Source organism: Chionomys nivalis, chromosome 21 (assembly GCF_950005125.1).
Source record: "Chionomys nivalis chromosome 21, mChiNiv1.1, whole genome shotgun sequence".
In the NCBI taxonomy this organism is placed as follows: Eukaryota; Metazoa; Chordata; class Mammalia; order Rodentia; family Cricetidae; genus Chionomys; species Chionomys nivalis.
Window position 1 is genome coordinate 22,355,062 of NC_080106.1, and position 12,107 is coordinate 22,367,168.

General features: G+C 41.0%; 1 protein-coding gene across 3 annotated transcripts in view; it reads left to right on the forward strand.

Annotated features, from left to right (window-relative positions):
- Positions 1-12,107, forward strand: part of Nfatc3 (nuclear factor of activated T cells 3) — a 70,472-nt gene that overhangs the window by 55,316 nt on the left and 3,049 nt on the right. The window contains exon 10 of one of the 3 annotated variants that reach the window (XM_057753376.1): positions 3,320-3,423. The exons of the other annotated variants lie outside the window; for them this stretch is intronic. Coding sequence (XP_057609359.1) covers positions 3,320-3,420 — 101 coding nt within the window. The 3' untranslated portion in view covers positions 3,421-3,423. The remainder of the gene's footprint in view (positions 1-3,319; positions 3,424-12,107) is intronic. 3 annotated transcript variants of the gene reach the window in all.

A 12,107-nucleotide genomic window follows, 5' to 3' on the forward strand; every position in this document is an offset into this window, starting at 1 on the left:
AAAAGAAGTTTCTCTGACCAAATCTAATAGCAAGACTAATGTAGGGACATAAACATGAATATTTAGAAGGCAGGTTATTGTGCTGATTCAGCAAAACACTTAGCTTCCTAATTGTTTTAAAATAAGTGTTTTATCTCACCAGCCACGGATTTTTGCCCAGGTGTACAGTATCAGGTGTGAATTTTCTTCTTAGGAACAGGCCTTAATTCAATCAGCAAGCAACTTCATAGCAGTCATGCCTCTGTGGCAGCAGTGTGCCCGTCTCTTTTGGCAGGTCAGTGGTCTAGCGTATCGAGCCCACGGTAGACTAAGACAGTTCTCACAAGCAGCCTGCAGAGCATCTTCCAGCACTGTGAAAGCTATCCAGCAAAGAAGAAACTTTTCGTTCAGTTCTAGCTTGATTTCTGTATCCTGCAACCAAAGCATGTGGTGTTGTCAGCTAGTTCTGTTACACAGTCAGCATCAGTGGCAATAGCCTGTATTGTTTGGGCGTCTCAGAGGCCTTCTTGGCCAACTTTTAACTGTCTTGAAACTGTTTTTTAATGCTCTTTTTTTTTTTAATATTAGCTAGATATTTTGGTGCACACCTTCTGTCCCAGCACGTGGGAGGCAGTGACAGAAGGATCTCAGAGGCCAATCTGATCTATATGGCAAGTTCTAGGACTACATAGTGAGACCCTGTCTCAAAAAATTATATTTGGGCTGGAGAGATGGCTCAGCAGTTAAGAGCACTGGCTGTTCTTCGAGAGGTCCTGAGTTCAATTCCCGGTCACTACATGGTAGCTCACAACCATCTATAATGAGATCTGGCACCCTCTTCTCACCTGCAGGCATACATCCAAATACATAAATAAATTTTTTCAAAATTATATTTAATTTTTAATAATTTTTTCTTTTTATTGGCTGTATTTTTGGTTTGGTTTCATACTTAAGATTTGTCATATTTTCTTAGAATTAAGTTTTAGCTTTCTAATTTAGGTCTTTGGTCCATCTTGAATTTTTATATGCTACGTAAGGTAAGGATCCAGGCTGGGTGGTGGTGGTGCACACCTTTAATCCCAACACTCAGGAGGCAGAGGGAGGCTGATCTCTGAATACAAGGCCAGCCTGATCAACAAAGTGAGTTCCAGGACAGCTAGGGCTACACAAAGAAACCCTGTCTCAAAAAAACAGAAGGGAGGGAGGGAGGGAGGGAGGGAGGGAGGGAGGGAGGGAGGGAGGGAGGGCAACTGTGTGTATATATGTGTGTGTGTGTGTGTGTGTTGATTTAATATCCACACTTCAATTATTAGCACTAATTTTAAATACTTTTTAAATCTTTTATTTATTTTTGTGTGTATTAATGTTTTGCCTGCATGTGTATCTGTGCACCATGTGTGTGCTTGGTGCCTTGGAGGACAGAAGAGGGTTTCAGATCCTTTCAAACTGGAGTTCTAGACAGTTCTATGTAAGAGTGACGAGTGCTCTTCACCTCTGAGCCATCTCTCCAGTCCCCAGCACTAACAGTTTTTGAGAAATAGTCTCAGGCTGCACAGACTGGCCTTGAACTAGCTGTATAGCTGGGGTAGGCCTTGAACTGGTCTTTCTGTCTCCATCTATTAAGTGTTGATATTGTGGACTTGTGCTGCTATGATAGCTTTTGGCACTAACATTTTTATGTGTGTATAGAGGGAGTCTTTTAGGATTGGTTTTTGTGTAGTAGGATTGATTTTTGTTGGTGGTGGTGGTTTTGTTTTTTATTTAATTTTGTTAGTTTGTTAAGAAAGGGTTTTTACCCATAGCCTTGACTATCCTGGAACTCTCAGTAGACCAGGCTGGCCTTGAACTCCCTAAAAGTGTGCACATTCCACCACTGCCACTGTCTTTTAGGGTCATGTGCGTAGATCTTGCCGTTTGTGAATAGAAGCAGTTTTACATCTTCCCCTGATCTTGAGGAAAGCTTTTAGTCCTCCACCCATGAGTAGTATAATAACTGTGAGTTAAGGCCAAGCGATGGTGGTGCACACCTTTAATCCCAGGCAGAGGCAGGCAGATCTCTGTGAGTTCGAGGCCAGCCTGGTCTACAAGAGCTAGTTCCAGGACAGTCAGGGCTACTATACACAGAGAAACCCTGTGTCGAAAAACCAAAAAGAAAATAAAAAAATAACTGTGAGTTTGTCATGTGTAGCTTTTATCATAAGGGAATTCCTTCTATTCCTAGCTTATTGTTTTTATTTTGAAAAAGCTTTGAATTTTGTGACATAGTTTTTCCATCAGCTGTTTTTTATTCCTAAATTCTATTAATGTTGTGTATTTATTGATTTTTGTATTAAATCATCCTTGCTTTCCTGGATAAAATCCACTTAGTCATTATATATATATTAATCACACATCCCACCCACACTTTGAATCTGTTTATAACAAGATTGGGTACCCTTAGAATGGATAATTTTAAGTGACCTCTTAGAAATTGAGAAAAAAAAAAAAACTTGAGGCCTAAAAAAAATTATATGACAAATCTCTGGGTTTTGTTTTTAAGCCCCTTTGTAAGGTGCACTATAAATTAGTTCATCTTTTGTTTGCTTAAGATGAGGATATCAATTAGTGTTTAGAGATACTACATACAGATTCTTTCCTTCCAGAGTGGAATTATAGTGTTGTACAATAAAGGCCCAGAATAGTTCATATAGGTCATAGGAGGGGGCTTTTGAACTTCTTATCTACAGTAATAAAAACTGTGTATTTAAACTGAATTTACCTCCTTAAAGCCATAATTGTGGCTAAGCGGTGGAGGCAAATGCCTTTCATCCCAGCACTTGGAGGCAGAGGGAGGTGGATCTCTGAGTTCAAGGCCAACCTTGAACACAGTGAGTTCTAGGACAGTTAGCCAAGGCTACACAGAGAAACCCTGTCCCAGGGGGCAGGAGAGGCGAGCTGTAATTGTAACTCATTTGAAAGCATTACCTTTTTAGTTGAAAGTCATTCAAGGCTGGGTGGTGGTGGCTCATGCCTTTAATCCCAGCACTTGGGAGGCAGAGGCCAGTTTGAGACCAGCCTGGTCTATAAAGCGAGTTCCAGAACAGCCAGGGCTACACAGAAAAACCCTGTCTCGAAAAACAAAGCAACAGCAAAAAATCATTTATTACCTTAATTTTCTAGACTTCCAGTATTAGATTGCCTAGCAAAATATGGGAGCCATTGTATGTAAAAGTAATTGATACATAAAAGAATTAAATTCCTCTTACTCTCAGGTAACAAAACTGAAAACAATAGTCAGGGTAGTGGATTTTCACCCTCTGGTTTGTTCCATTTAGTAGTGATATTGTCTTCTCTGACACAGACCAGTTTATGTCTGACTTGGAACACCAGCCATCAGGTTCAACAGTGAAATGGCCTAATCACAGTGAGCTCTCATGTCCAGTTCCTTTCTGGAGAATCTAGAGGGTGAGTGTTGATTGAAATGTGTCATTGTTCATGTGCCCTCGTCTGGTATTTGCATGTCATGGCTGGATTTGCATGTGCTATAAAGGAGGGGTATGCACAGGCATTTTCTTGGTAGGTCCATTCTTTGTCTTTGTAGGAACACTTTGACTCTTAAGATTCTGCTTTTAAAATCCAACCACACTAAGCTTCTCACACCTGAACTTAAAATTTTAGATTGTTTTAATGAATAGCAAGTATTTAATTAGATTTGTTAGAACAAAGGGACTTCTCAGTATATAAATTTTATGACTTAGGTACTGAATAAGTTTGGTTGCTTGTCTGGTGAAATAACTCCATGGGCAAAGGTGCCTGTCACCAAGCCTAACCTGAGTTCAATCCCTAGGACTCGTGTGGGAGGAGGGAACTGACTCCCTCAAATTGTCCACAGACCTCCACGGGTGCACTGTGGCATGGGCACACAGGCACGCATACACAATAAATACAGTTTTTCAAAAATAAAGTTTGGTTGCTAATCAGGTGTATTAAGCCTGCACAGTTCTGACTAAATACTTGTAAGTTATATTTAAGACAGTATATAATAGAAGGTAAAGCAGAAAATTGTGTCCAGTTTGAAGAAGCGACCTAGAATATTCATCTTTGATCTGCCTTTAGACCCACATTTGTACCCTGTAGCTCATCTGTGGTTCCACTTGGAAGAAAGCCATCAAGTAGAACATAGTTTCTGTAAGAATAAGACCACGGCCTTTGGCTTCTGAACCTCAACATCTGTCTAGGAAGTCTTCCCTTGCTGTTAGATCAACTCTTTCTCAAATTCTTTTAAAGACACTTAAAGCCGGGTGGTGGTGGCGCATGCTTTTAATCCCAGCACTCGAGAGGCAGAGGCAGGCGGATCTCTGGGAGTTCGAGGCCAGCCTGGTCTACAAGAGCTAGTTCCAGGCCAGGCTCCAAAGCTACAGAGAAACCCTGTCTCGAAAAACCAAAAAAAAAAAAAAAAAAAAAAAAGACACTTAGACACTTAAAGTATGTAGGTGAGAACTGTGGTGAATGCCCATGTTCCTGGCTACTGAGGTGGCTAAAGCAGGAGGGTCTCAAATTCAAGGACAGTCTAGGAAACTTAATGATATTAATGATAGTATCTCAGAATTGTGATGTCATCCTTTTCATCATCGCCTTCCTCCTCCCTCCCCCCCCCCCCCCCCCCCCCGGACAGCATCTCTCTGGAACTCATTCTGTCAGAGATCTGTACCACTATCACCCGGTTTCCTTTTCTTCTTTTACAGTCTCCCTGTATAGCCCTCCTGGAACTCAGAGATCTGAATGTTTCTGCGCCTACCTCCTAATACTAGGATGAAAGCATGTGCCACCAAGCCCCACATAAAGAAGAAAGTTATTATAGAGTGCTTGTCTAGCATGTAGAGAAGTCCTGGGTTTAATCCTCAGTATTGGGGAGAGGGGAAGCATGTGATAGAAATTTTAAATATGTAGATTTCAGTTACCTAAATAACATTTGAATTTGATTTTAAGATTATTTTTCTTTTATGTATATGGATATTTTGTCTGCATGTATGTCTGTGTATATCATGGTTACAGTGTCCTCAAAGGCCAGAAGAGTACATTGGAGCCTGTGAAACTAGAGTTAGATTGTCAGCTGCCATGAATTTATATTTAGAAAAGGCCATACAGGGGGCTGGATAGATGGCTCAGCAATTAAGAGCACTGGCTGTTCTTTTATTTTTTATTTATTTATTTATTTATTTATTTATTTATTTATTTATTGGTTTTTCGAAACAGGGTTTCTCTGTGGTTTTGGAGCCTGTCCTGGAACTAGCTCTTGTAGGCCAGGCTGGTCTTGAACTCACAGAGATTCACCTGCCTCTGCCTCCCAAGTGCTGAGATTAAAGGCGTACGCCACCACCGCCCGGCTGGCTGTTCTTCAGAGGGCCTAAGTTCAATTCCCAGCAACCACATGGTGACTCACACCCATCTGTAATGAGATCTAGTGCCCCTTCTTGCCTACAGGCATACATGCAGGCAAAACACTGTACACATAATAAATAAATATATAAAGCAAACAAACAAACCTTTTAAAAATGTTCAAAAAAGGAAAAGAAGAGGCATACAAAGCATGATTGATACTTAGTATTTTAAGAAATTTTTGAGCTGGGCAGCTGTGGTGCATGCCTTTAATGCCAGCACTCAGGAGACAGAGGCATGTGGATCTCTGTGAGTTTGAGGCCAGTCTGGTCTACAAGAGCTAGTTCCAGGACAGCTAGGGCTGTTACAAAAAGAAACCCTGTCTTGAAGAAAAAAAAAAAAAAAAAGATTTTTTTTTTTTGTGTGTGTGAATGTTTGGTCTGCATGCATGTGTATCATATGTGTGTCTGGTGATTGTAGAAACCAGAAGAGGGCATTGGGTCCCCTGAAATTGGAATTATGTACAGGTGGTTTTGAGCCGTCTCTCTAGCCCCAATATTTTAGGAGTTCGAAACCTCCTGATTATCAGATAGGATATTAGAACCCTGGATTTCTGGCTTCTTTCAAAATCCAGGCCTATTCTGGTGTCATGTCATTCTTGTCTGTGATAGGGATAAAGTGTTAGCTGTTGGAGGGGTATGTGTCCTAGTTAGGGTTATTGTTGCTGTGATGAAACGCCAGGACCAGAAGCAACTTGGGAAAGAGAGGTTTTATTTTACTCACAGTTTCATGTAATAGTTAATCATCAAAAGCAGTGAGAGCAGACAGGACCTAAGCAGGGCAGCAACCTGGCTGGAGGCAGAAGCTGATACAGAGACCATGGAGGAGTGCTGCTTGCTGGTTTGCTCCCTGTGATTTTCTCAACCTGCAGTTCTTATAGATCACAGGACCACTACCAGGGGTGGCTCCACCCACATCATTCACTACTTGGAAAATGCCCTTTCAGGCTTGCCTGTAGCTTGATTTTATGGAGGCATTTTCTCAAATGAAAAAATAGATTAATCTCTCAGAAACTAGTTTGTGTCAAGATGACATAAAAATTAGCCCAGTATTGAAAACTTCAGAGAATTATAATAGCCAGAGGACTTAAAGTAATTTTGTGTTGGGAATGGTTGGTGTGTGTCTTTAAACTCAGCCAGCACTTGGAAGCTGAGGTAGATGGTTGAATCTCTGTGAGTTCAAGGTTAGCTTGGTCTACATAGTTAGTTCCAGTTCTAGTATTTAATCCAGTGTTCTTCCTATATGTAGAGCAGCAGTTTGTCAGTAGTGATGTTTATCATTAGTTAGGATGGTTTAATAAAAAAATATGTGTATATAGTTAGTAGAAGGTAAAACAGAGCAGAAACAAAACTCAGATGACAAACTATGGTCTGGAAAAATGGCTCAATGGTTAAGAACACTTGTTGCTCTTCCGAAGGACCTGGGTTCAATTCCCTGCACCCATATAATGTTTCGAACCATCTGTAACACTGTTCTGACCTCCTCAGATACCAGGCACTACACATGTGCACAGATACACATGCAGGAAAACACTTATAGAGTTTAACATTAAAAAAAAAAATGTTAAACTGAAAGAATTAGATATAGAGGGGAATGTGAGATCTAATGTTTATTTGCTTGCTTTTTTTTCATTTCCCTTTCTTTTTTTTCTTTTCTTTTTTTTTTTTTTTCTTTTTAAGATGCTAACCTACCCAGGGGAGATGATACTGATGATGGAAAGTAACAAACATTGATAGAGTGAGGTCTTGGAAAGGATTGAAAGTGCTTATATTGGAATGAGTAATGATTTATAACTTCAGAGCTCAAATTTACCTCAAAGAGTACCATGTTTTTGGGCCATCAGTAGACTAGATTAGTAAAAGATAAGTAGATTCTTCTGTGGGGCCAGGAATGTGGCTCAGTTATTGAGTGCTTATCTAGCATGCAGGAGCTCTGAGTGTGCTCCAGAAAGGGTGTGAAACTCCTCAGTCTCATGCCTTGACTCAAATTGAAAAGAAGTATTTATTTTTCAAATTTCGGTTTTTGCTGATAGGAAAGGGTACAGGCCAATATTTGAGTGTTCTTTCAAATACCTATGTAGTGTTGTCTCAGCTTCAGATTTAAGCAGATTTTTTTTGGGGGGTGGGGGGTTTGTTTTAGAAGACCTATTTAACATTGTACATAGAGATTTCTTAAAAAGAAAATTCTAGCTGGAATTTACTCTGTAGACCAGTCTGGCCTGGAACTCAGATATCTGCCTGCCTCTGCCTCCCAAGAGTTTGGATTAAAAGTATGCGCCACCACCGCCCACCCAAAATGAAATCTTAACCATTAATATATCTTCCTTGATTGTAAAAAGCACAATGTAGCAATTTTCCTTTACCTAGTCTTAGACCCTGTAATGTAAAAAGTGAAGGTTTTCTTCTGATCATTGTGCATATTTTCAATATATTCTATGGTTGGAAGCTTTATAGCATTCAGGTTAATTTTTAAATTATATTAGGACCCCCTGTCCTCCACCAGCTTTGGTGGGCAACACAGGAAAGCCAGTCCTGTTGGCAGAGGTATGGGTGAGCCAGCCCTGAAATTGTGCACATGGGAGATAGGGGCAGCAGCAGGTTAACTAATAGGAGTTCCAATGAGGGCCCAGCATCGATAGTATATCTGATACCAGAGGCCTCAAACCAGACCAGTGACTCTGCAGTGAACATTTGCAAGTAAAGATATGGATAAAAGGATTTACTGCTTGACTCACCGTGTCACAATACAGCTTCCATGACGAGATTGATTTATATTAGGAATGGGGACGTGGCGCAAGTATAAACATGAACTTCAGTGTAAGGAATTCTCCACTGTTGAAAACTGAGCAACTGTGAGTCTGGGGATAGACCTACACAGTTCTAGCTGGTTGTGGGGAATGAGGGAAGAAGACCATCTGAGGTCAGGAATTGGCAACAGGGCAAAACCATGGCTCAGAAAAAAAAAGTACTTGAAAGGCAGAGGATCAGTTGTATAGCATGGTTGAGTCTGCTTAGAGCTGTAGGAAACCGTGTCTCTAACAACAAAAAAGTAAAAGGGAAAAAGATGAAAATTAAAAATATTGAGAAAGCTTTGACTGCTTAAGATACCCATATAATTCAAAGCATGGTGGCACACTCCCTTAATCCCAGTACTCTGGAGGCAGGAAGTGGATCTCTGTGAGTTCAAGGTCAGCCTGGTGTGCACGCACAGCAAGTTCTAGGACAGCCAGCACTAAATAGACCTTGTCTAAAAAAATAACAAAAAAACCTACATATTCTGTGTTGCCATTATGGTATCGATCTTAGTGTCTGTTTTGAGATGTTCTCACTGTGTAACTCTGCGTGGTCTAGAAGTCGAATGTAGACCAGACTGGCCTTGAATTTAGAGGTCCACCTGCCTTTACTTTTGAGTGTCAGGATTAAAGGGTTGGGTGGTGGTGGCGCACACCTTTAATTCCAGCACTCGGAATTAAAAAAGAGAAACTTGTTTCGCTTTCTCCCAGATTTCATCAAGTAGTCACCACTTTGATGACTAAATCTTAGTCCACTGAAGGAGTGAAGGAAGAGGAGAAAGGAGGAAGCCAAGCAGGTGTGAGGTGCTCACATTACAAATTAGGACTTTCACTAGCTACAAAGAGGAACACTGAGAAATACAGAAAACTGGCTGAATAAACTTCAGTTACTAGTGAAGACTGTATTGTGCTGGGAGTCGTGGTGCACACCTTTAATCCCAGCATTTAAGAAGCAGAGGCAGGCGGATCTCTGTAAATTGGGGATCAGCCTTGTCTACATATTGATTTGCAGGATAGCTAGGGCTATACAGTGAGACTCTGTCTCAAACAAAAAAAGTATAGAGACAGCAGAAAAATCCAGATACATGCTAAATATTTGAGAATTTATTTCTGTCTTTAGCTTGAGAAGGCACATTGATCAGATTTTAGTAAATTAACAAATTTTTGAGACAGGGTCTCATATGGTAGCCCAAGCTATCCTTGAACTCCTGATCTTCCCACTTCCATCTCCCAAATACTTGCAGATAGTCCTATACATTCAATATTTCATGCATTTAGTTTAGATGGTATTCTTATAACTTACCAGATAATCTAAAATTCAATCTTAGTAAAACTGCTATTGAATAGTAATTACTTATAAAACAAGTTACTTACTATAAAGTAATACTAACTAGATTTCTTATCCATTTCAAATCATTTATACACCATTCCTTTATTTCTAAGTTTCTTCAAGTAAAACTGACAAAGTGACTGTTGTATGTAGCTTCCATCTTATGGAAAAAAAAATCTCCATTAAATTGTTTACCTATACAAGATATAATAATTAAGCCTTTAATCATAGAGTTCAGGAAGAATATAAGGGCTGGGCGGTGGTGGCGCACGCCTTTAATCCCAGCACTTGGGAGGCAGAGGCAGGCGGATCTCTGTGAGTTCGAGACCAGCCTGGTCTACAAGAGCTAGTTCCAGGACAGGCTCCAAAGCCACAGAGAAACCCTGTCTCGAAACCCCCCCCCAAAAAAAATTTAAATAAATAAATAAAAGCCGGGCGGTGGTGGCGCACGCCTTTAATCCCAGCACTTGGGAGGCAGAGGCAGGCGGATCTCTGTGAGTTCAAGACCAGCCTGGTCTACAGAGCTAGTTCCAGGACAGGTTCCAAAGCCACAGAGAAACCCTGTCTCGAAAAAACAAAACAGAAAGAAAGAAAGAAAGAAAGAAAGAAAGAAAGAAAGAAAGAAAGAAAGAAAGAAAGAAAGAAAGAAAGAAAGAAGAAGAAAGAAAGAAATATAAATTGAGGATGGGTTTTGTTTGAGACAGGGTCTCTATATATGTAGCCCTGGCTAGCCTAGAACTCCACTTGTATACCAGGTTGGCCTTGTAGAGATCCTTTTGGCATGCTGGGATTTTAAATAGAGCTCCCTCTCTTTTTTTCCCCTTCTTCCTTTGAGACAGGATGTCTCCTAAAAAATAACTCTGGTTGTACTGGAACACGCTATATAGACCAGGCTAGCCTAGAGTTCACAAAGATCCACCAGTCTCTGCCTCATGCCCAGCCTTCTAAATAAAGTCTTTTTTTTTTTTTTTTTTTTTTTTTTTTTTGGTTTTTCAAGACAGGGTTTCTCTGTGGTTTTGGAGCCTGTCCTGGAACTAGCTCTTGTAGACCAGGCTGGTCTCAAACTCACAGAGATCCGCCTGCCTCTGCCTCCCAAGTGCTGGGATTAAAGGCGTGTGCCACCACCCCCGGCACCCTTAAATAAAGTCTTAATAGTCAAAATCCATTACAAAGATGAAAGTCCCCTGAGTCAATCCTTAACACCATCCTGGGTGGAAATGGGGGAAAACACCTCCTGATAGGAGGTAGAGGAAGGAGGATCTCTGTTAAGTTTGAAGCTAGCCTGGTCTACATAGTGAGCTCCAGGTCAACCAGGACTACATAGAGAGACCCTTCTCAAAAACAGCCAAGCCAGGCGGTGGTGGCACATGCCTTTAATCCCAGTACTCGGGAGACAGAGACACAGGGATCTCTGTGAGTTCGAGGCCAGCCTGGTCTATAAGAGCTAGTTCCAGAGCCGGGCGATGGTGGCGCACGCCTTTAATCCCAGCACTCGGGAGGCAGAGGCAGGCGGATCTCTGTGAGTTCGAGACCAGCCTGGTCTACAGAGCTAGTTCCAGGACAGGCTCCAAAGCTACAGAGAAACCCTGTCTCGAAAAACAAACAAACAAACAAAAAAAAAAAAAGAGCTAGTTCCAGGACAAGCTACAAAGCAACCCTGTCTGAAAAAAACAAATAAACAAGCAAATAAATAAATGAATAAAGTGGGCCAGAGCCCTCCTGAGTATTTTGTATCCTTATCAATACACAAAAGACACGCCCTGATTACCTTGTTGTTCTTTATCTGGTTTTGAGGTGTGTTTTGTTTTGTTGTTGTTTTTATTTTTTGCCATACCAATGCTTGTGAAATACAACTTTGAGTCCTTGTGTTTGAGAAATAGCTATAAACAGAAGCATATTCTGTTGTATAGGACATTTCAGTGCACTGCTAACTTGAGCATTTCCTGAAAAAAGAAGTTTGTTGTCATTAGTGTTTTCTTTTGCTTTGGTGACAGCAGATACTGCTGATGGTTTTTACTTTGGTTGTGCCAACACAGACATATTCAGGTGTTGAGATTAAGGATTGTGGCTGCTAAAAGTGGGCCAGGTGCTGTGATCTACATACTCTATTGGCACTAGTATTGAAGACTGTTGACTCTTTGGGCTTTTAGTTTACTTTACTCTTTAAAGGGAAGAAAATGGCCAGGCATGGTGTCATACACTTTTGAGGCAGAGGCTGGTGAATATCTGAATTCAAGGCCAGTTTGGTCTACATAATGAGACTCTGTCTCAGTAAATAAATTACGCTTGAACATTTATTTCTTAAAAGTACCTTTCAGCTCTGCATGGAGCATTGAGCCTTTGGAAGGAGGCTAAGAATGTTTCCTGTTGGGGTGGGAGAGATGACTTAGCACTTAAGAGCACTTGTGGCGCAGGCCTTTATTTCCAACACTTGGGAGGCAGGGGCAGGCAGGCGGATCTCTTGAGCTTGAGGCCAGCCTGGTCTACAGAGTGAGTTTCAGGACAGCCAGGGCTATGCAGTGGAGCCCTGTATTCTGTTTTGAATAACCAAAAAATAAAGCACTTGCTGCTGTTGCTGAGGATCTGGGT